The sequence below is a fragment of the Siniperca chuatsi genome, linkage group LG4 (genome assembly GCF_020085105.1).
Source record: "Siniperca chuatsi isolate FFG_IHB_CAS linkage group LG4, ASM2008510v1, whole genome shotgun sequence".
Classification (NCBI taxonomy): Eukaryota; Metazoa; Chordata; class Actinopteri; order Centrarchiformes; family Sinipercidae; genus Siniperca; species Siniperca chuatsi.
In genome coordinates this window covers 10250134-10274650 of record NC_058045.1, presented here as the reverse complement: position 1 = coordinate 10274650, position 24517 = coordinate 10250134, and the positions used below count along the sequence as shown (strand labels likewise).

The following is a 24517-nucleotide window of genomic DNA, read 5'->3' as shown; positions in this document are numbered from 1 at the left end:
TATCATCATGCTGATTGAAACTTTTTGTTAAAAAAACCCCCAAACAAACAAAAACAATACAGACAGCTTTTATTCACATAATATTACCTGGTTAGAACATTTCACTGTAATTATTGACAGTTCATTTTTTGTTTTACATGCAAAAAAGCATTCAACCTGAATCATTAAATAAACAGTAATATGATGATACCCTGTACATATATCTGAATATTGACCAATATGGCAAGTAAATGGAATGAAGAGGATAATACTGGAAAGATCCGCACAAAAAAAGTGAAGTAAAAGTTAAAAAGATAATACTGTTTTCACTGGGAGGATAAGTATCTTCATTTAAACTGGAAAGCTTTGACAAATATTACAGTGCATAAATTAACTCACAGCTTCAACAGCAGTTACTGGGGAGACTTACATACAGTGTTAGTTATCTTGTTTGGCATAGAGAAGCTGCTGTCCACACAGCGGTGATCTTTAGTTAGGCATGCTGAGACCACAGGAAGCGATCGCAGCGCTCTAGCATCGTCTGGATCATCGCTCTGAAACAGAAAACAAAAGAAATAGTACTGTACTGTGGTACATCAAGTCCATTCAAATTACACTGATTCTCTTTGATTCTAGTGGTCCTTTTTTATGACAATGAAAAAAATTTCAGACTTTTTGGTTCAATATCTACTTATTAAAAAGAGATTTTCAGACCACTAAGAGAACTGTCACACGCTCCAAACAACTGAGAAACCTCTCAAACGTTTTATTCTGCTCTCTTCAAGACGCAAATTTAATAAAGCTGATGGATCAAAATAGCATTTCTCCTAATATTTTAAGCCTTCAAAAGATAAACAGAATCCCATCCATCCATCCATCCATCCATCCATTTTCTTCCGCTTATCTGGGGCCGGGTCGCGGGGGCAGCAGTCTAAGCAGGGACTCCCAGACTTCCTTCGCTCCAGACACTTCCTCCAGCTCCTCCGGGGGGATCCCGAGGCGTTCCCAGGCCAGCCGAGAGACATAGTCCCTCCAGCGTGTCCTGGGTCTTCCCGGGGCCGCCCCGGTGGGACATGCCCAGAACACCTCCCGAGGAGGCGTCCAGGAGGCATCCGGATCAGATGCCCTAGCCACCTCAGCTGGCTCCTCTCGACGTGGAGGAGCAGCGGCTCTACTCGAGCTCCCCGTGTGACTGAGCTCCTCACCCTATCTCTAAGGGAGCGCCCAGCCACTCGGGCGGAGGAAGCCCATTTCGGCCGCTTGTATCCGCGATCTTGTCCTTTCGGTCACTACCCAGAGCTCATGACCATAGGTGAGGGCAGGAGCGTAGATTGACCGGTAAATCGAGAGCTTTGTCTTTCGACTCAGCTCCTTCTTCACCACAACGGTCCGATACAGCGCCCGCATCACTGCAGACGCTGTACCGATCCGCCTGTCAATCTCACGCTCCATCCGTCCCTCACTCGTGAACAAGACCCCGAGATACTTGAACTCCTCCACTTGAGGCAAGGACTCCCCACCTACCCGAAGAGAGCAAACCACCTTTTTCCGGTCAAGAACCATGGCCTCAGATTTGGAAGAGCTGATTCTCATCCCAGCTGCTTCACACTCAGCTGCAAACCGTTAAACAGAATCCCATCATGCCAAAAAAATCCCCTCATTAGTCAGGAGCCACAAGAACACCTGATGGAGAATTTTACGTATATGTTTAGTTGATTTTCATTGTTGTCTACAACTAAAAGCATATTTGAAAACAGTGCTGGAACTCCTTCCTATTCTATGTGCTTATAAAAGTTTGACAGTTTGGTAATCAGCACCCTGACCCACCTTTGCCTCTTCTCAGTGACTCTCAGCAGCTCGCAGACCAGTTTGGAGTGCGGCGAAAGGACCAGCTGCACTCCACACTCCTCCAGGACGGTCAAGGCGTAGTCAGGCCCGGCTGTCCGAGCCAGCATTAGGGTCAGGTTCTCCGGGCTGATCTTCCCACCACAGTCTGCTGAGCCGCTGGACCAGCTGCTCCCATTCACACCTGTGACCTGCTCTGAGTCTACCTCGCTGCTGCACTGCTGAGATATCTGGATCAAGTGCTTCCACTCTTCCAAAGTCTGGGGCTCAACACCTGGAAAATAACAGAGAGCCAGTACAGACATTAGACTATGAAATATGTCTCAAGCCAGTGTGCTTTAATTAGAGTGCGTTTAACTCATTCGGGTGGTTGCCAGAGAAGCCACTCCAATGAGTGCAGACAGTGTCATTACTGATGTATAACTACACACTGAGTGTAAAAAAGGATGAACCATTGTTTGGACCAGGCATTGCACCCAACTGTTTTTTTCTGAAAGCCAATCTGGTTCTCTGTATTACTTGAAGAAGGATTTTACAGGTCATAAAGTGCCGTTTATTTTGAGGTTCTGTCTTTGTGAAACTTTGTGAAAGTTTACATAGACAATCAGCTGTAATGTTTGAAGTTGCTGAAATGTTTTTATTTCTCAACAATGACGATAAAGGAGGAAAGTGACACTAAAGCTGTGCTCCACCTCAGGAGCTTGGTCTTGTGGTGCTAAAGGCCAGGCTGACCCTGTCTATCTCCCGTCCCTAAATGAGACTCACAGAGAACTTGTTAAGCCAAAAATGTCCAAGTTTATCACCAGGAAGTTACCGTCAAATGGCCAGCCGAGCATAAATTCCAGGGGTAAACAAGGATAAGTGCCATGCTATACCATTATCAACAGCATACTCGAATTTCTATTGCCATTTGTACTTAGTGTTTATCACTATGATATAAAGAATACTGTTCCAAAGGATCACCACAGTCTAAATACTTCCCCTGGAAAAATAAATCCACTTTAGTGTATTTGTGTTCATCTTTGTCTGTGTGTGATGAGGTTACAGTGTGTAGTTTAGATAAACATGCTGCACTACTAACGCATCATATGTATGTGCACTGGATTTCCATGCAGTAGATGTGGATTTCAGTAACCCCTGACACACATCACTGTTGCCAAACTCTCCTCTCAGCCCATTACAGATTATAATTCTTATTCTGCATGAAAGTGTGAAAGGAAAAGATTTTGGGAAACAGTTTTACCCTCCGGATCCTCCAGCAGACTGATGTCATCCAGCCGACAGATGGTGGAGAACGCTTCTGTGCGACGCTGCAGCACATGGCAGAGGTAGAGGTAGCCCGTCCAGTACCTGCACACACGATACAGAAAGTTACATTTGACAAAGTAAACTCACTACCAAACATCAACAGCAATTAAAAAAAGACTGTCCTGTTGAGTCAAAGAAAATCAGAAGTACCCGTGACTGCGACAAGTCTCTGCCATCTTCTGCTTGGAGGACAGGTCTGCAGGAAGACCAATCAGGAGAGACAGGAGGCGTCCGTAACCCCAGCTGAAACAATGAGAATGCCACCTGCAGCAGGAATCACATGAATTCACAGTTAGAATTATTGTTATACTTTACTTTCACTTTTCTATTTTACCTTGTTGTGACCTAATTTAGAATCCAATTGTCAAATGTACCCGTGAACTAAGATACTATTAGTTCACATCAATCCAGGTATAGTATTTTTATTATTTGGTTGATTTCTAGTCTCATACTGAAAACATATTGGGCCTTTAAGTAAGAGTTAAAAATGAATTTAACATACATATACATAATACATAAATAAAATGTACATAAATGTTATTTTGTATTTTATATACACTAACAGAACCAGACCTGGGATGTCCATCAGGGGTCAGGGTATCACAGCGTCGAGGGGTATCATGGGTAAGTGCCAGCTCCAGCCAATCCTGTCTCAGTGATTCTGGTTCAAGCAGGGACTGCAAAAAGGAAGACCTAGAGGAAGAAATGAATGTAAAATTCAGCAACGAGGAGACTTGTGACAATGTCTTTTTTGTCTTTGACAAAAAGATGAAACTGGAGATGTACCTGTGCTCCTCAGTTTGTGATTGGACCAGATTATCCAGGTATGCCAGGAAGTGGCTTTGCTGAGCCATGGTCATTACGTCAGCAGGAGTTATCGTGGGATAGAACTGGGTAAACGAGCGTACAGCCGCCTCCCCATGCTTCTCATACAGCCTAGATAATATCACAGTGAACTTATTTTACAAAGTTCATCACAACTGTGATATAAGTATATGCTAAAAGTGTTAGAAAAAAATACATGTACTGACCTGTGCAAGTGAGCGAGGAGAGGAGGTGCACTCCAGGGCTGCAGCTCTCTCAGACTGCGCAGTGATCTCAGCAAATCACCTCTCTGAATAACCTCCACCACCTTACTGGACTGAGTGAGATCTACAGCGAGAACGACAAAAAGTTGATTTTCCAAATCATTTTAGATTAAACTACTGGAGTATCAGAGATGCACGGGCCTCTGATTTAAATGAGGTCTGAAAAAAGGGACTGGATTGCATCGGATTATAAATTGTAAATACAGTTTGTTGTCTATAAGCTCCACAATCTCAGAACTACAGTGAGGACAATCGGTATCAACTTTATGTGGCAGGCATTAAAAAGCTGAGGGGTCACTTTCTCATTTATTTTGATTTTGTTTTGTTCTATGTGATTATTGGTTACAAGACTTCTAAGGTAAGAGATCCAACCAAATCTGCACTTAGCAATACTTGGCTACTCTGACAAGACAAAGAGTTTTTTGTATAGCCACCAACAAGTATTAATGTTGGGCATGGTTGCAGCAAAAAACAAAACAAAAACAAAACCCTAGACTGGAAATAAGTTGATTCTCTATGTTTAAAAAAAATGGTTAAATGACGAATGAAAGTTTTTTATTGTTAAAATGGAACAGCTACACTTCCTTATTTCTGAAAACAGGAAAACTGTTTCTTTCCTTGACTACTTAGTGACGACGTGATCCAATTGTGAAATATCTGAACTAATTCACTTATTTAGTAATCTGCGACATTTTTTACTTACTTTTACTTCAAATAGTGGCACCCAAACAACGCTTTTTTACTTCTTGTTTATGTGTGTTTTATGTTTTTTCTTTCTGTATTTGTAAAATTTGAAATCTGGGAAAAAAAAAAAGCTTCTGACCTAGCATTGCCTCAGTGAAGGAGCTCTGCAGCTCTGGCTGCTCCTGGAAGCACAGCAGACACATTCTTCTCACACGCTCTTGGTCCAGCAGAAAGAAGTAGCGGCGCAGGAAAGTTGTGCACCCCAATGCTTGTTCATTCTCCTGGTTTCTAAAGCAGCTCAGCTCCGTGTATAGCGTTGCCAGCTGGGTGAGATCAGCCAGGAGATCCGATGGTACAGGTTTGGGAGACACCACTCGAACAGGCTCTGAAGGGCTCCCATTAGAAACTTCAGGCTCCTCCTCGGTGGAGTCACACTGGTCCTCTTTTTCTCCGAGCTCAGGAGACTCTTTTTTCTTTTCCTCTGTAATCCTCTCTGTTGGTTCTCCTGATGAGCAGGAAGACTCCTTTTGTTGCTCTGAGCAGGAGTTTAGATAATCCCTCTCCCACCTCTCCTCTCCTGGTCCATCCACGTTTGAATTACCAGCAGCAGTTGCCCCGTGCTCTACAGGTCCGAGTATTCGCTCCAGCACCAGCAGCCACTCCAGCAGAGTTTCTCCCAGGCAGACTGGATCCAGTAGCACCAAAGGATCTTGTATATGGGAGCTGATGAAAATGTAACATACAAATGTAAGTTCAGAAGTAGTTTCTGCTATTAAAACTGGGTAAAAAGGTTGTGAAACCTTGCAGTGGGGATTTTAACAAAACGGTATGCAGTACTTACATAGCACGCTCTGTCGCTGATTGAAGTTCCTGCATGCCGGCCTCTCTGTTAGGCATTTCATCATAAACTCTGTGACGACAAATATAATTCACTGTTATTTGACCAAAAAGTAAAAAAAAAAATTAAGAAATTAATCTGTGGACTAATTTTTCTATTTCTTTTATAACAATTATAACAACAAAACATATACGCATCTGTTCTCGGTAGAAATTGGTTTTAGTCCATTTTTATAGGTCCGTACTTACTGATTGTCCATTTCCTCCGAGTATGGACCTGCGGTGTCAGCCTGTCCGCACTCTCTGAATTCAGGTCGTTGCCAGAGCTCAGAGTTCATCTGGAGGGTGTTGATCTTCTCGGTTGTCTTCTTAACAAAACTAGAAACACTGACAAAAAGAAAATCGAATAATAAAACAACCTTTTACCAATAAGATTACATTAGATGGGTTTACAATCTGACAACCAGAAAGGCAAACAGAACTACAAACAGTGGACAGTTTCATATGACAAATGACTGAGTGTGATGCTTTGAAATGAAACCTGCCACAGATGAACAATGTGAATTTTAAAAAACTAAATGTGGGTCTTCAGTGGAATGGGGAAGTAAGCCGTCTAAAAGCACAGCTGCACTTGAATAATAGGTTACTGTAGAAGTTTCAATCCTCATAACAAAAATGAAAATGAAAGAAGTACAATCCACAAATAATTTCATTCTTCTATTCAAAACTGTTAGCATGTCTGTCCTTTGTTTCTCTGGATGTTCACCTGTCTTTGACGGCCTGCAGTGCGATGCGAGGGGGTTTGGGGCGGAATGAGAGGGGGAGGTGGAACTGCAGGCCTTGTTCAGATCGCTCAGCCTCCATACGCTCACTGCTCTGTGGATCTGAATAAAGATGGGGGCAAGAGCCAGAGGAAAAACACAGATGGATGGAGTACTGGAGGGGAATGATAAGAGGAAGACGACATAATGCAAGCAGATGGAACAGAGGTGCCAGACACCACTATAGAAGAAACGTAAATGCTACGAATGCAGAAAAACTGAACCAAAATGGTGATATATGTGTGATACAATGGGACAGAAAAGAAACTTGATATTAACAGTGAAGATTATATTCGTAAAGCATGTCAGCCATTAAGAGTGATCATTCAGCTCTCACAGAAAATCAGGTGGCACAGCATAGCAACACTATTGATTCAATGATTTTATGTATTTTTCAAATCAAATCACAAACATATTAATTTTAGAGGCAAACATACAAGACGGTATAACAAACAGGTACATGTGATCATTAGGACAATGGAGATAAAGTCAAAGAGTAAAATTATTATCACGTCACATGTGTATGTTGACAGATCTTTCAGAAGCCAAAATACAAATATTATTATTTGGCATTTTTCCTCCATGTTTTGTTTTTTGTGTTAGATATAAAACTGAAAATAACTTCACTCTCTTTTCACATTGAACTCAGAAGAGGCGGAAAAGGAGTTTGTTCCTGCTACACACACACACACACAGTATATATATATATATATATATATATATATATATAGAGAGAGAGAGAGAGAGAGTCAGAAACAGAGAAAAAGGAGTGAATAAAGAAACAACAAAGAGTGTGTGTGAATAAGATATAATAATAAGATTTGTTTGTTTCTGGTTTGCTGTGGTGTCGGTTAACACTATCACCTAAGGGCTTAAATTTAGACCTTTTTTGTAAGTGGCATAGTTGGAATCAACAAAATATATTTTTTTCTAAATATATTACTTATATATACTTAAATCTTCTTAATCAGTTGTTTCTCCCAAAAGTTTATATCTGTTGATGCAACCTCCCTTTTCATTTTCTTTCTGTTGTTCTTCTTGTTGGACAGGTATCAATATAGGTTCTGGCTGATTGCGAGGCTGAATTTGCTTGTATTGCTATATTATAAGAACAATTTTTTTTGGATGAGTAATATATTACTGTTTTCTACTTCTCTATATTGCAGTTTTAATTTTTTGTTTGATTCTTGCGTTGTTTTAGCATTAGCACAGCCAGGTTTCGTGGGTTTCATTTGTTCTGCTGATGAAGATTTTTTTTTGACTGAGAGCGGATGAAAACACCATGACTTCTGAATCTGTACAGCTGGATACTGTCTCCATATCACTCTGCACAACTGGTATATATAAACTAACAACCCAGAGAATCTTCCAGTGTTTCGTTATTTATATTTGTGTCAGTGTGCAGAAAAAAATAAAAATATTAGAATTAAGAGGAAGATAATACAAAACAGGTGTCGATTATCATTACAATTACCTTGTTAGGGTAAATTAGTTTATATCCAAAAATATCATAATAACAAGCATTACATTTTTGCAGTCATTCTTTGTGTGATGTCTTAATAAAATAATGCTCAGGCAATGATTCCCCCTCTTCAACCTGCTTCCATCTGGTAATTATTATATTACTAATAATTATTATTACTAGTAATTATTATATAAACATTTAGTAGTATTGACAAAAACCCTGGAATTGCTTATATATGAATTTGAATATATATTGAATTTCGTATATTTAAAGATAGCAGTCATTATTATTGACAACATTTGATCATTTGGCAGCTGATGATGTCTTACCGTGATCCACCTGATCTTCCTCCTGCACAAAACTGAACTCTTTGAGCCGCTCCTCCTCGGACATGGAGTGATTGATGAGGGAGCTCGTCTCCTCATCTGACTGACTTCCTCTGCGGCTGATTACACGATAGATTCCACAGTCCAGGACGTTGAAGCTCTCCTGGATAATGATATATCAGATATAAGTACACTCATTTGTTACATGTGTATACAGGTTTACAGAAGGTGCGTGCTTCAGTTATAATTGGCTCACAGAATTACAAATGCACTGAATGGAGATTTCTTTTTACAACAGAACGCTCTGCTTCTGTGTAAAACACTTGCTGGCTAATGTTAGCTATATATATAAGTTTAGTTCCACTGTTGAAACCTGCTAATCCTCACCACACACTTGTCCTTCATTAACTGAATGGTATCCATAGCAACATGATTCAATGGGTCCCATAGAAAAATAAATGAAATGGAAGTGGGGTGTTTATCATCTAAAGTTATGTAAGTTACTTTAACTTACATGTGAGGAGATGCTACTTCTGCGGCTGCTGGAGGCGGAGTCCAGGGGCTCTAGTTTAGCGATGACTTCCTCCAGCTGGCCAGTCAGCTCCAGGTGTGTGCTGGGACTGAGCTGGGACCTGAGATGTTCAAGGCGGTCGATGGGAATTGATTTCCTGGCCTGAACAGGAATGATGAGCAAGGCATTCATTAATGCTTTAACAACACTCCCAATACAACACAGGTGAGCCCTTACTCAACGTCTGATTATTTACTTCAAACTTTAACCTGTACATTTTACATTTGGTTTTCACTATTTACACCAACCCAGACTTACCTGGGGCATATAGTGCATATTTTTAATACAAACTACTATGGACTGTAAAGTCAGGTTATTTATGTGCTGTGTTAAGAAGATCATAATGTTAACTACTGAGATATTCCTTATTATAACACTGTTTCTTAGTCAATAGCAGGAGCCAAATCTAGCACCTGCACATTTTTGTTTCTTTTAATGCTCAGGCCATTCAAGGTGAGACACCTCAGGTGAACAGGTATATTCTGTGCTTTATCCTTAGGAACACACACAGGAAGTCAGAAAATCATATGAACAGCTTAGCCCAGATAAGACCGGAATCTAGGTTACACTGTACACAGAGACAAGGCCAGTTAGCGCGGCAGTAGCAGCCATCTTACCCTGCCGGTGGTGATTGTGTGCTGGAACATACAGCAGACCACAGCAGCCAGAGGCCAGAACTCCCTCCGTAGTAGACGCTCAACACAGCGCTCAGCAGATAACAGGGAGAGGTGGGATAGACGTCCACTGCCATGGAGACAGAAGAGCTCGCTGCGGTAGACTGCAATATCAACCAAGTCTACAAAACCAGAGAACAGGTTTATGAATAAAATGTTTGCTTAACTGCTCCAAAGGATTTTTGGAGAAAGCAGCAAAGCACACCTTTGACTTCAGTCCACAGAAGCACTTGTCCATTCTGAGGTGTGAAGATATAAATAGCTGAATCAGTCCAGGTCAGCAAGTTTTGGTCTCTACACAAACAAATAACATGTACAGTTACTCACGTGACAGACTCACTTGCAGTTATTGTTTAACAATGATGCCATGTTTTTGACGGAGGTTGATTTAATTTAACATGTTTGCCTTGCATTCAATAATGTACATATGATAAAAAAAATAGTAATTGACAAGCCTAACAAGTCAGATAATAAAATATATAAATTATATCTAACATTACCCTAAATAAAGCAGTTTAGGGAACGCGATTGACTGGGGGCTCTTCTGCACTGGGTTGTAATGTGGCTCATTTCTGCAGGTAACAGAGGAACAAAAGACAAATTATGAGTTTTATTTCCTTTTAATGAAGACTTAACTTAAAAAGCAGGAACAATCAGTACCTGTAAGTGATGAGAGGTAGAGGAGGACAGGCCAGTGGCTGTTTGAACTGATGGGTGCTCAGAACCTCGCCATTAAAACTGGTCTCCCATATTCGAGACCCCGGCCGGGCACAGTACAGCAGAGGGGGCTGACCAACTAATAATCCCCTGTTCTGAGGGAAAAAACAAGCTCCATATTCCCCATCACGCTCCTTATTTCCAACACGCCAGAACTTCTCCCTGAAGGCAGGTGAAGACAGAAAAATACACCACTGCTGAGAGACGTCCAGAAATCATTTACAGGAGCTAGCAAAATGATCAACATGAAGACAAAACAGAGCTGTTTTGGGAACCCAGTTTAATTACCATTTTCTTAATTAATTTATTACCCAAATACTCAGATTCAGCTGTATTATTATTTTAAAGAAAATCGTTAAAAAAGAAAATAAATGAATTTTACTTTCATCCATTTTCTATACCTGCTTATCCTGTGCAGGGTCACGAAATAATACTTTACAAACCAAATGCCAAGATCAGTTTTTTTTTTTTTTTTTTTTAATGAGTGAAGAATAAATCACTTTTACCAATCAAATTTATCAAATTTACCAATATGGGGGCATTAACATGTGCCCTCTGAGAGTCTCTCCCTAAAGACAGTCTATCAGAGATGCAGCCATGCTTGTACTCACCTCTCTGTGTCACAGAGGTAGCAGCGGCTCAAGGAGGACACCATCAGGCGGCCATCTTGGTACCCGAGCTGAACCACTTTGGAGTCCACAGTGGTGACGGTCTGAACAGGGAAGATAACGAATGCAGATCCCTAGACACAAAGAAAATAATATCAAATAAATAATCATTTATGGATGTAATTATGGGCATATTTGCTAAGACAAAGATGTGACACATCTACTGTATATGAAAACAGCTCATAACAAAAAAATGCAATCGCCTAATTCATTATGCCAGTGGTTTTGCACATTTTACCCTATTTGCTACAACCTGCTACTGCAAAACATTATTCAAAGGTAACAATAGGTTATAAGTAATTGTTAAATAATAAAATAAATAAATGTTCAACCTGCCAGATAGGCAGTGCATTTCAGTTTGAGATGAAAATCAACTTCAAATAAAAACAAATAGCAAATGTGGCATGATGTACCAACATTTAATAATAATAATAATGATAATAAAACTTTATTTATAGAGCACTTATCAAAGACATAAAAACAGTACTTGATGTTAACATCTACTACAAAGAAATCACAGCCAAAGGCTTCTTGTAGCAAACTGACTTACAACCTTTCCCCCACTCTCTCCCTCTCAGAGAGCTTCTTGTTCAGAGATATTAGGTTGTCTTGCACACAATGAATGTTTGAGATCAAACCACCAATTTTCAATTCATATTTAAGTCTGGGGACTGAATTAGACAACGTTACTTTGTAAGTAAGAGTCAATTATCTTTATTTTTAGATCTTTCATGAGTTGCTTGAAGGTCTCCGTGATTGTGGACTCTAATCAGGTTAGAAGGGTCAGAGAATTAATTTGCCTCGTCACTGGGCTTGAATTAAGGCCTGCTGATTCAATTGCATTCTGAGACTATACAAAACTGCTAGTGTATCAACTAGAAAGTGTCTAAACATTTTCAAAAGCTGCATTTACTATGTACATTTTTATTGAGGAAAGTAATTTTCAGCACCTTGCCCAGCTTGGAGGATCCTGCACGGAGAAAAGACACCTTGCCTCCTGAGTCCCCGACAAAAACTCTAAGCATGCTGGTGTCCCAGCAGAGTGCAGTGATGGCCTGACCTCGGTGCTCCCAGGACACACTGACTCTCTCTGGACGACCCCGCCGCTCCAGCTGCAGCTCCCACACCACCACCAGACCCTGACTAGAGCAGAAACAAACACAGCAAACACTGTGAACAATACAGGCAACACAACCAAACACACAGATATGTGGGAGAGGAGAGAAGAGGAGGAAAGTGGCACCAGATGACATGGGGAGAATTTTGTTTGAGGGTGGAGAGATTCTAACCTTGTTGCAACAGCGATAAAGTCTTCATCATGAGGGCAACACGCCACTTGAGTGATAGATCCCTCCTGAAAATGAGCGCACGATGGGTTTGAAGTTAAAAAGAAATTAAGAGAAACTGACACATAAGAACACTATTCTTTATTATGTGCAGCTGTGTCAGTTAAAAGCAGAACAATAGTCAACTCTTTATTTCTGCGCAATAGGTACTCAGTCACATATTACCTTGTGAGTGAGGATGAGCCTTTGTTTCCAGCCCTCCCTCTGAATCAGGTGCAACCCTCCTGCTGATGTTCCTAATGCAAGCCACTTCCTTGACACTGCCAAACAGGTGCACTGTAACACAACAGTCACATTTAAAAAGAGTTGACTCATCTGTTCATGTAGATACTAAGGCTGCACGATATGGGAAAAAAAAAAAAAAAAAAAAAATCATATTGCGATTATTTTGACAGAAATTACGATTGCGTTATGATTCACATTTAAAGAGGAATGCTAATTTTTGCATCACAATTTTCATTTTCATTGAAAAAAATATTAAAACCAAAAAATTGCAGCTTCTGTGATTTGGATATTGCACTTGGCCATATTGCGATTTCAATAATATTTCTATTAATTGTGCAGCCCTAGTAGATACATTGTTAGATAAAAAAATATTTTGTGCTAACGTAATTTGCGTTTAAAACATCAGATCGACGATCTGATGTTTTAATCGGGTAGACATTTTTCTGCCTTTAAAGTCGATTGTAGCAGTTGGGTTTTTAATTACATTACATTTATTAATCTGTACCTAGTGCACTGTGAGTCCAAAGTACATGAGTTACAGGCCCACTAACTGTTTATAGTAAGGGTAATTCAGTATTTTTTCACTCTGTAGTACTTTAAAGACATCAAATAATAAGCTACTATAAATCTTCATTTTAACACTGACTCAGACATGTGATGGTGAAACCTACCTTGAGCCTGCCAGAGTCTAACCGGAGAGCAGACAGAAGTGGATCGAGGCAGTCAAACTCTGCCAGTACATGACTGTGGTTCTCTGGCACGACTGGTATCGGAGGCATCTTCACTAGTGATCCTCTACAACTGAGAAAGAATGAGGCAGTCAGCAAAGTATGACAAAAAAAAAAAAAAATGTGAGGGACTTCAAGAGTCACTACTCTGCTTCCTCTCATACCACGGCCCTCAGCCGGGTGGCATCTGTGACTTTCAGTAGTATACCAACCCTCTCAAACTGACCAGTCATGACTTGCAATTTACACTCTACAGCCTCATGTAAAAACACTTACATGGTAAACAAAGCCCCACTTAAAGGATATTTTCTAATTTAGCAAAGTTTTACTGATGTTTGTAGTATTTACCAACATGAGGAAGAAACTACTGTCACTAAATGAATAAAGATGAAACATCTTGTAAATGGGTTGAAGTTTCTTTACTTCACACATGCATACACAAAATTCTGTATTCTTTAGGCTGAGGTTTATGGAAAAAACACATGATATCTCTAGTGTAGTATACTGTAAGGGTCTCTCAAATGTCTCTTATCCTGGAGCTGTCAGTTAATATTGCCAGAAAGACCATTTTGACAGGACCAGAGGACACCATTCAGCCCAAAATGCAGCACAACACACTGTAGTTTGGCTTTAATTTACTTGTTGTGGTGTGTGAACTTATGAGGAAGCAGAAGGAAAACTAAAGCTGCAGATCATTAGTGATCAAATACTGTTCAGAAGAAAACATCAGTGTGTATGTTACAAAATGTTTTAAAACAAAAAGTACTGTAGTTGACACAAGTATCTCAAAAGAAGGTGAGAAGTAGCAGTCAGCCTCTGTATTTGCTAGCACTCTAATGCAATGTAGAATGTATTTGGGGATGAGGATGTGCACAGATTTGATCTAACCATAATTGAATTAACCTGCTGAATTTGCTAAAACTGGCCCCTATAATTGCCATGTACAGGGGTCCTGATAGGCCTAAAGTCTAGATGACAATTCAGAGGCAATGATAGAGCAATGTCTTTGCTTGAATGTTGCACACTGAAACAAAATTGCACTTAATCACATTATAACAAACTACCTGACATGTTGAACCTGAGGGGCCTTGGGGCCTCAGCCTGACACTGATTCTGTTTGTACAGTTAAGTAGTGCAAAACTGCCTATTTCTCTAAAGACTGCACATATTCAATATGTGTGTGCTGCTTTTTATGGATTATCATTGATTTTTATTTGGATGTCAGCCTTGTGGTCAATGGCGGAGGAAGTATTCAATAATAGCCCACTTACTTCAAATACCAGAAGTAAAAGTGCTGACCTTTGTGAGTGTTACACAATATTAACTTAATATTTAAAATATTATTATTACTGATTAAGTATATTATGTCAAAGAGGAGATCGTTTTAACTCATTTACACACTGTTTAGTTCAAACCATAACAACGCTCCATATTTTAAAAGCTCATTGTGTGTTTTTATGTATGTAAGAAGTTAATACCTAAGTAAAATGTACAATAAGTCAGAATTGTAGTGGAGTAAAAGCACCCAAAGAAAGTACCTCAAATGTGTCGCCTACACACACTACCAGTACTTGAGTAGTGTAAATGTACAATGCTAGCTAAAGAAGACACTGGTGTAACGTTAACACAAACATTCTAATTAACCGTTACCATAACTTTCCAACGTTAACGTTAGTAACCGTCAACAAACCTTGAATTTTCAAGCTTTCGTGCTCAGGCGTTCCAGGTTTAAGTCAGTTACTGTGACTCGGTGACTTAGATAACTGAACGGCTGTTTTAGGTTGCAGTTTTCGTTGATAATACACAGTAAAGTGAGTGTCTTGATTAAGTTGCTGCAAACAACTAACTAGCTTAACTTAAAAGGGGGCGACTCCATCGGTCGATTATGGCAGTCAGCATCACGAGACCAGTCTGCTGACACTGATGCTAACGTTTCTACCAAAACGAAACACCGAAGGCCTTAAATAATTCACGTTAAATATGAGCACGACATGGCTATGTTAAATATGTATGACGGCTTATTGAAATTAAGATAAATCTGAACATGTTCAGTACGCCAATACAGTGACTATATTTATAATAACAAGTTAGCAAGCATGCTAGCTAGCTAAGACAGTGATGTTGCCATTCACTCATCGTTTTGTCAGTTAAACTCACCAAATGGCAGTTGGAATGACACTCCAGCATTACCACTTACAAATCCACTCCAAACCACCGTCTTACATCGCAGGTTTTGTTCACTTTCTTGGGGAGAAAGTCAGCGGTCAGTGTCACGCCACTGGCAGCCAGCTCCGCTCAGCTGACGTGAGGAGGACGCTTCCTGAAAGCAGCGGCTTCCCAACAGCCGCACTGGAGGCTTCGCTGGATGTCATTACGAAAAATGAAACTATGGCTATATAATATCCATTTACACAGGACATAAACTTCTACAGCGCTAGATGCTGTAGTTAAAAAAAAAAACTATCGCTCTTGTAAAAATATAGATGACCGCATTAACAGTACCAAAAACATTGAGGTTGAGGTGCATGGACGTAATGAAACACTGCAGTTTCAATAGACAGCGGCATGAACAAAAGCTTTATGCCTCACTTTAATTCAGAGTAACACTTTTGTCTTTAGTGCAGACAGAGGGTGCAGACATTAAAACCAGTGACAGTGTGATTTGAGTCACACACAAACTAATGCACTCGAGTGTGAAATGTCTTTACAGTATTGCTATATTCATTTCGCCTTTCGCTTCAGATTTTCTGGAAATGTGCTCCACAAATCGACCCAGTGCTCAGAGGCACTCCTTGCTATGTCCTTTCTCTGCTCCGTGCACTGATGAAACACGTGTTGGCAGCCCTCCGCTTGCATCTGACACTTCAGACTGTTGTCCTGAGTGACTTTACTGATTTCCCATCTGAAAGTTGGTCATATTACACCATTTTTAAAGTCCCATTTAACCATTACCAGCACCAATCTCTCAACCATTGAGAAAACACAAACAAAAGAGAAAGAAACTAAATACAGTTATTTGTGGCTGAGATGCAGTTAGTCTCTGTAGAACAGTTGGGGATGTGGCAGCATCCATCTATATCCTCATTAAGCCCCTGTGAACCACGCCCATCAGGCTGTAAACTGTGTCTCTTCACAGCAGTCTGGAGAACCTTCACAGGCCATTTGTTCATACACTTTCATGTCTTCCTTGTCCTCTTCTTTGACAAACCGTCCAACCTCAGGTTTTTCTCATCATGCGACGGGTTTGCCAGATGTGGAACTTGCTATAGGCTGTCTGCAACATCTCCTCCAGATGCCCTGTGAGCTGTGGGAAATGCCAAAGAGATTTAATACAAGTGCCACCCGGTATAAGCCATTACTGTGTCTTTATTAATAGCGTTGAGACTTACATTTGTACTTAAGTACTGACGCTGAATCTTCTCCTGAAAAGGACAAAGCTTGGTCACCTGAAATCTCTCAAGGTTTGTCTTCATTTTCATCACCTACATGAGATATTGAGAACAAATGTGAAGGGAAAAAAAAGACATAACATTAGGAAAATCTGAAAAAAGGATTACTACTACGGGGGCTGGCACCTGTAATGGTGATGGTAGTGATGGAGATTATGCTATAAAACTACATATTAACTTTATACTGACACATACTGATGGGAAACGTTTGTGGCTTATAGCCAGTTTAGTTTCAAAGTGGATGTAATAAGGATTTTACGCATTTTGAATTTAGGATTTTTGGTACTGATCAAGAAGAAAAAAATGTGTTGATGTACAAGTGAAAACAAACATTGATAAATAATTTTAAGTATATATAAAAAAAAAAAAACACAAAAGATTTACAGCTAAGATTTACCCAGCTCTTATATTAAGGGCCCTCATCAAAGAAGGCTGTTCAGTCTTCTTACATTTGCTGCCCAGTTGTGGGATGGAATAAGCTCATATATACCAAAGCAAATTCCCTGTATGTGTGAACCTACTTGGCAATAAACCTGATTCTGATATTTGAGTTAATACCAACTGAATATCTAACATACAGATTTAAATGTAAAATCGATGATTTCTGTAAGACTTGGACTTCTTTTTATATACTGGTAAAAGACTTAATAAAAATTGGCAAACTGACATTTTTGGGTTATAAAAAGGTGGGATACTATTTTTTTGTTTTATTTCTTTCAAAATTATATATTATTTAAAATTATTATTTATTGTCCCTTCTTTTCTCTCCAGATGTTTGTTTATCACTGTCGCCTGTAATGGGACTGAGTGTTTCCTTATATATACAAATATACATAGATGCTATGATATTTTCCCATTTATACTTCCACAACATGTTTATGTGAGTGTGCAATTATCTCTCTGAGTATATTATGTGCTATGTACATCATATATCATGTATCTAAGTCAGATGTTTAGTTCTTATGGCCATTGTGTATTGTTGGATCTGTCTATGTTTGTATTTATGTGTTGAAAAGCATAAAAAATATTGTTAAAAAAACACTAACGTCTACTGTGATTCAGTGTTGTAAAACAATAAAACATGAAAAAGTCAAAGGGGCATGAATACTTTGTATGAAATATGATACCCTCTGTTGGCTACACTGTTATGGACAAGTGTGGTTTATTTTTTAAACCACACAGAAATGCTAATCATTGATTTGTGTGTACTATTAGACAAGTATTAAGTGCTAATAGATTTTTTTTTTGTTGCCAAAATCATGGATGTCAAGACAGGGAATAACTTACTGTGTGACAATAATAATTTGACCTTCTTTCAATACAGTGAATATTAGTCACCTTCTCCTCCAAAAACGGTGTGTTTACAGGAAAACAGGACCAGAAGTGTCTTAACAACTCTCCAGCAGCTGCATAAAGATGCTTCAACTCTCCTTGAACCTCAGTAGGTACCATCTCTGAAAAACAAACAAAGATTGAAAAGAAAAGACAAAGTACTGGCAGTTTAAATACTCAGCATTCAAACATTTTTCACGATGGATTCAGGTTTAAGCAACAGTGAAACTATGGATCATCAGTGAACAATCCAGAAATCTTGGACAGAAAAACAAGAGATTTTGTCTCGGTTTACATAAATAATCCTTCCCTCCATCTCTACAGTCTGCACAGACAGCAGTCTTATGGAAGAACCTTGAAGTTCAGTGTGTTGCTCAGTGGCATTTCAGCAACCTCACACACTACAGATGCTATAGGCACCCACTGGCCACCTTTCACAGCAAGTAATATTAACTTTATTTAGCAATTGTACAACACACTTACGATTTATGGCTTGCTGCGCTCCTGCCAGCATGAGGACGCCTCCTGGAGAAAGTGCTGCAATGGCAGAACTAGCTGTTGTGCTGGACAACACCTGCAAAAGAGAAAAAAAATGGTGCTGATGGAGATACCAAACAGCTTCATGAAGAATGGTTTGTCACATATGCAGATACACACAAATCCCTGAGTGAGGTCTGCAAAGTCTTTCCTAGTAAATGACAGGGCTGCCTCAGGGTGACTGCCTACCCAGTCCACAGTGCTTCTCGGGGGTCTTAAATGCTCACAAGAAATGAGAAAACCTGGAGATGTGTGACTGGAAGGAACAGGCTTCCTGATCTTAACCTGAGAATGTTGTTATTGGACTTCTGAGCTGTGAATGATCATGAATCTGTGTCCAAAGATCAATGAGTGTTGATTCACAACAGAGGCTGTGTGTTCTGTGCAGCCGACCTGATTACACTGTGGTGAATACGTGAACGCACCTGGTGAAGATCTGATGGCAATGATTTTGATCATTCATGATAAAGTTACAGAAATATAGGGTGCATGACCTAACCTGAGTGAGGTTGGGTTTGTAATTGACCATCTCATGCCGGATGTAGTTGACAGAGTTGATGATATCCTGGCTTGTCGTATACTGTTGGGACTGAAGTGGCACAGGACCGTGAGCATACCTTATACATAAAGATAGGGAGTGAGAAACATTACATTAGAACATAAATCATCATAAATTCAACCAAGAATACATAACAAAAAATGCAATATTTAATTCCTGGATAATTTTAAGGCAAAAATATGCCTGTTTTATCAGTTGAAAGCATAAAGGGGGGCTGAGATTTCATACATTCACTTTATATGCTGAAGTGACATTCAGGTGTTGGGTTAAGGCCATTAGCAAGAACTTTAACACAGTGAAAGCAATGAATCTGACCTGTAAAATGAAATACAAAATATATTTCGAAATGAGCAGTCTGTCCAGAGGAAGTGAGACTCACCTACAACAGATGAGCATCTTTCCAAATTCTGCACAGTTGATTTCTGGCTACACAAGCCTCAAAGCTCTTTATATATATATCTATTATCTATATATTTTCTTTAGATATGGGTGATATGCTTTGTTAGAGCTGACACAACTAATCAGAATCAGAAATACTTTATTGATCCCCAAGGGGAAACTGTTTTGTTACAGCAGCTCACTATCATGTCAGTGCACACAGGAATAGAAGTACTAAGCAAAAAATCTAATACACTATCATACAGGTCAGATAATAAATTAAGTACCAAGTGGGTATAAGTATAAAATAAGTGTGAAGTACAAAGTCGGTTGATGATAATAATACGGTATAAAATAATAGTGCATGAACTGTCAAGTTAAGTGTAGCTATTAAGGTTATAATGAGACGGAGGATATTGCACAGCAGTAATAGAGGTATGAATAAATATCAATAAATAGGAAATTTAAAACTGAAAAGAGTATATTGCACAGTAGTATTAGCACAGAATATTGCACAATTATAATAAAGTATTGCAGAGATGTAATGATCAAAGTCCAATTTAATGACTTAGGGTCATATAGACTAACACTAAGAGGGAGGAGTTAAAGTGTTTGATGGCCACAGGCAGGAATGACTTCCTGTGGCGCTTTTTGAGGGGATGACGATAATCAATTGATTGCTTGGTTTCTGTTCAGTTGATGGAAATACAATAAATAAAGTTTGATTATCTACTGGTTTAAAAAAATATATATATATAAAAAAATATTTGGTGGTTACAGCTTCTGAAATGCAAAAAAACCCTGTTATGTGATGAATTGGCAAAATATGTAATTTCAAAACATCACCCGTCGGTTAATGTATTATTTATTGATAGGTGTTACATGAAAATATTCATCTAACAAAAGGTGTTTCATAAATCACTGCCACTTAACAACATGTAAGGAACACAGAAGAAAAAATAAAAATGTGGATAAACTGTACCTGTCAGACTTCTTGAGGTTTAATGCGACTGTTTTTGGTCTGTTTTCCCTTTGCAGATCTTCATATTCAATGGCTTCTTGTAATTTAACCTAAGAAAGTTTGCCAACAGAAAAAAGTATCTCAGTCTGTTACAGAGTAACAACCATATTTTGGAAAAACTGTTAAAGCTACAGAGCCATCATACCTTTTTTACAGGAGGCTGGAAGAAGTCAGAATCCCTTGAGTTTCCATCTGTACTGCTCGTCTCACTAGCTTGGTCAGTTGGTGTTTCCCTTTAAAAATATGATACAATTAGCAAAAAATTTTAGACACTGAGCAAGTGATATTTTTTTCAAAAAGTTATTTCTTTACCCCTTGCGTGAGCCCGCTGCCAGCACCATGGCACTGTGATGGTTGAACCGCTTTATAATGGCAGCGTTGCTGCTCTCCTTCACCGTCCTGTTTGAATTGGAAGTTGAGGGTGTCGTTGTGCAAACTCCGTAACCCTGTGTCACAGAAAATACCAAGTCTTGAGGTCGAAGGATGGAGAGGAAAAAGAAAGCTATACAAGTAAATGATTTTTGAGTAGTATGACGTGGCTGTGATTGGCTAATCATCTCATTAAATCTCACCTCATCTAATGTCTTATCCTCTAACGACAGGAGGTCGACCAAAGGATTCTTCACTCCTTGAACCACCATAGACTTTAACCCTGCATGAAACAGATTTAAAACTTTTACATATGAAAACAGATTTGTGGCTTGGCAGTTTCGTTTACAGTAATGAATTAAATGTTGAAATCATACATGTACTGACATCGCTAGAAAACCTTTGCATTTACATGTGAGATTTGCACCTGAAAACGCTTTAAAACTCCTACCCTTTTCATCCTGCTTGGCGCACTCTGAGAAGATATCCTGTGTTCCTGTGCTGATGCGGTCTCTGTGAAAATAATGGGACTGGAAAAAGCGGGTCCAGAACTCCTTCTCCGTCAGGTTATGAGGCACATTTTCACTATACTTCTGCTTCACTGCAAGTACAACGCAAGTTGATATAAATATATTTAGTCCAAGCTTTTATGTAATGGATGAGGAACACTAGTTGCACATTTAATATCAGTTATTGAGGTGAAGAAGAATGCACTACACTGTCAAGCTAAAGTTTTACCAGCTGATTTCACAAAGAAATTCTTCCTCTCTAGCTGACAGTGAGTTAATCAGTAAAATCATTGTTAGCCATTTCCTGGTCTTTCATTACTGTTGCAATTGATGAGCTAACTTCAAAGTTAAGATGCAATGGTTTACCTGCAGGGTATGTTCTGAAGATGGATTCAATAATGTCAGCTGTCAGATTATATCTCAAGCCGTTGCAGCCATCTGTCTGAGGTCTAATGTCTGCCTGTAAAGCATGAAAATGTAAGCTGTTAACGTTTAACAGTATGTTGTTAATGCTGAAGTTGTCAATGCTTGAGTCAATTATGAAATTTAAGATTAGGTTGTTTTCAAAATGTAAGGTCTAATTGTGCTGGACTTGATGTACTCACCAGAAAGGCTCCAGATATACCGACTTCCTGTTTGTTGTTGTATAGTGCGGGGTCTGTGTTGTTTATGTCTCCTAACCTGTTGGTCCAGAATTCGTCAGCACTGATCACTTGGCTCACCACGAGATCCTTATATAACTGGAAAAGCACCGGATCTTCTTGAAGCATCCTACAGGAAAAAATTTAAAAAACAATATTTTGAGAATTTAATTAATTAATTGCCTAAAAACCTCATTGAAGCTGTTAATTGCCTTAATTTCCTGCATCGATTTACTGTGATGCATCCTTTAAGACCAGGAACACACGTTATTTAAACTACATCATGATATTGATGATATTACAAAAAAATATCAGTTTCTACTCTCTTATAATAAAATCAATATTACATCCCCATATATACACTCAGTTGTGCCAATTTATTAGGTACAACTAGTCCTATAATAAATCCTACCATCATGAAGGTTATAACGTTCAGCTTTTGTTGAAACTGTTTTAGAGAGGTGATTCACTGTAGTTTGTGTATTGCTGAATTGTATTTTGTCACCCCATTTATATCAATGAGGCTAGACTAAATATTACACACTTCTCTGTATTAAACAAACTACAGCCTCCAAAATGACCAAACAGTTTAATCAACACCCCTCTAAAACAGTAGAACTTCAGTAGAGATTAGCAGGTTTTTGTTGTGGACAACAACCAGCACGCTGTAAGTGGGACTGACTCAAACTGCAAGGAAGGAAGGTGTCACCCAGTGCAACTATGAGCCTCACTAGTGTGTTCTTAATAGTTTTTGGACACAATGGAGGTCTATGGCAGTGAGGAATAAGCTTTATTAGGCTTTGGTTACACAGACAATACATATCAGAAGGATAAATTCATTATTGGTTTTGGTCTTTTAATGCAATTTGTTGACAGTAAGAGAAACACAGAATGTTACCACACTTATCCTTTAAGGACCATCTTAACAGTAGAAACAGCAGAGTCTCACCTGTTTTTCTCCTCCAGTTCCTTGTTGGCTTTCTTCTTGAACTTGGGCAGTAGCTGCTGCAGCAGTTCCTTGGCAGCGTCCCTGTCTTTGAGTGCACTGCTGTCATTGGAAAAGTGGAATGTGGTACTTTCGCCGGTGTGAAGGACCAGCTGGAGCTGAATTTTGGATTTACCATCTGGGCTGATCTTCTGACCTGTATAGACAACAAATAAAGCAGCTTGAGAACACCGCCAACATATTGTAGCACTACTTGTAATTTGATGGTATCAAGTACTCACAGCGAATATCTGCATACAAGTGGCTGACTGTGAAGCGGTCTTTGCCCTCTGGACCCCAGGCTATACGTTCAGCCATCAGATAAAGTGTGCCATCCTGCTTCCTCTGGCGAACCTTTTTCACCACCAGCAGCACCTCCTCTGATAGTGATGCCATGGCTCAAACAAATAACTGAGAAAGCATATATACTGCCATTGATTAACATTAATAATCATGCACAGCAGTATTGATACAATCTCACGGATAAAAGAATAAACAGGACATTAGAAAGAAATGTGTTAAACATCTATTTAACGCTGACTAAACCACCTAATCGTTACTTGACCTGCAGTTACAGAATTAACATTAGCGACATTAACGGGAATAAAGCGAGCACATAGACTAAGATATTAAACACTTCATATGAGATACAAGTAAGAACTATTTCAGCTGACTTCGCGACAACGTCCTGAATAAATATTATGCTTCCTACAACGCCTTTATCCAAACACACGCAAGCCACTGTTGTGTTTACTGTTTTATCATATCAACTTAGCTAACTAGCGTTACGTTAGCTAACGTGAACAGTCAAGAAGAAAAAAGCCTGAGGGAGAAGTCGGCAATAAACTTATTTTACCTCAAACTGAAGCGATAGTGCAACGAATACGTCGCTTTCCTTTAACGCATAACATTTAACTAATGTATTCTTGAATATAAAAATGACACAATGAGTTATTTTAAACAGAAATTTGACTGCTCTACACTGAGAGTCCTGACTTCAGTGCCGACATGACTGCCAAGCGGGGTGTTACACTAAAAACGTTCCGGGTGGTTAACCCGAACAGGAATCAGTTCCACTCAGAGCCCGATGAACTCTTTATATGCAGCAGATATCCAGATAATATTTACAGCATAGTTTGGCCACATTACAAAATCTACCACTACTAATGTATTATTAATGATGATGTTAAACTTTAGCACATTTTATGAAATGTGGTGCACTATAATTCAGTTCATTTAATGCAAACATCGATATGAATCTCTATGAATATTCAATTAAAATTGTAATATTAATACAATGATAATACAAAATAAATAGATTAAATAAAAAGTAAATACTTTTTATTTAATTTATTATTTATTTTACAGACCCTCAAAGCTAAATATCAGGTTTACTGACATGTCACCCACGGACACAGCCAAAGACCTTCCTCTTTTTGAAACTTTTCCACCACC

General features: G+C 39.1%; 2 protein-coding genes across 3 annotated transcripts; both read right to left on the bottom strand.

The window, feature by feature from the left end:
* Window positions 1–52: 52 nt before the first annotated feature.
* hps5 (HPS5 biogenesis of lysosomal organelles complex 2 subunit 2) lies at window positions 53–15656 on the bottom strand. Of its 2 annotated transcripts, none has more exons than XM_044194374.1 (23): window positions 15440–15656; window positions 13226–13355; window positions 12495–12605; window positions 12273–12337; window positions 11934–12126; window positions 10927–11057; window positions 10259–10477; window positions 10099–10170; window positions 9804–9892; window positions 9542–9720; window positions 8868–9026; window positions 8357–8516; window positions 6508–6625; window positions 5991–6128; window positions 5746–5814; window positions 5044–5627; window positions 4164–4284; window positions 3919–4068; window positions 3706–3825; window positions 3283–3396; window positions 3068–3174; window positions 1807–2098; window positions 53–533 (listed from the first exon to the last, which is right to left on the bottom strand). In XM_044194374.1, exons 2-23 carry the CDS (start codon window positions 13331–13333, stop codon window positions 473–475), a joined length of 3360 nt encoding a protein of 1119 aa, XP_044050309.1. In that variant the 5' UTR covers window positions 13334–13355; window positions 15440–15656; the 3' UTR covers window positions 53–472. The 2 variants fall into 2 exon arrangements, with proteins under 2 accessions (XP_044050309.1, XP_044050310.1); XM_044194375.1 differs by lacking the exon at window positions 15440–15656 and adding an exon at window positions 14973–15142.
* Window positions 15657–15830: 174 nt separating this feature from the next.
* On the bottom strand, window positions 15831–24121 carry gtf2h1 (general transcription factor IIH, polypeptide 1). Its single transcript, XM_044194441.1, has 15 exons — window positions 23919–24121; window positions 23305–23473; window positions 23027–23219; window positions 22042–22207; window positions 21803–21896; window positions 21379–21528; window positions 21131–21210; window positions 20871–21004; window positions 20704–20791; window positions 20520–20608; window positions 19100–19217; window positions 18547–18637; window positions 18070–18185; window positions 16672–16764; window positions 15831–16586 (listed from the first exon to the last, which is right to left on the bottom strand). The coding sequence occupies exons 2-15, from the start codon at window positions 23456–23458 to the stop codon at window positions 16500–16502; spliced, it is 1653 nt and encodes a 550-aa protein (XP_044050376.1). The 5' UTR covers window positions 23459–23473; window positions 23919–24121; the 3' UTR covers window positions 15831–16499.
* Window positions 24122–24517: the final 396 nt, after the last annotated feature.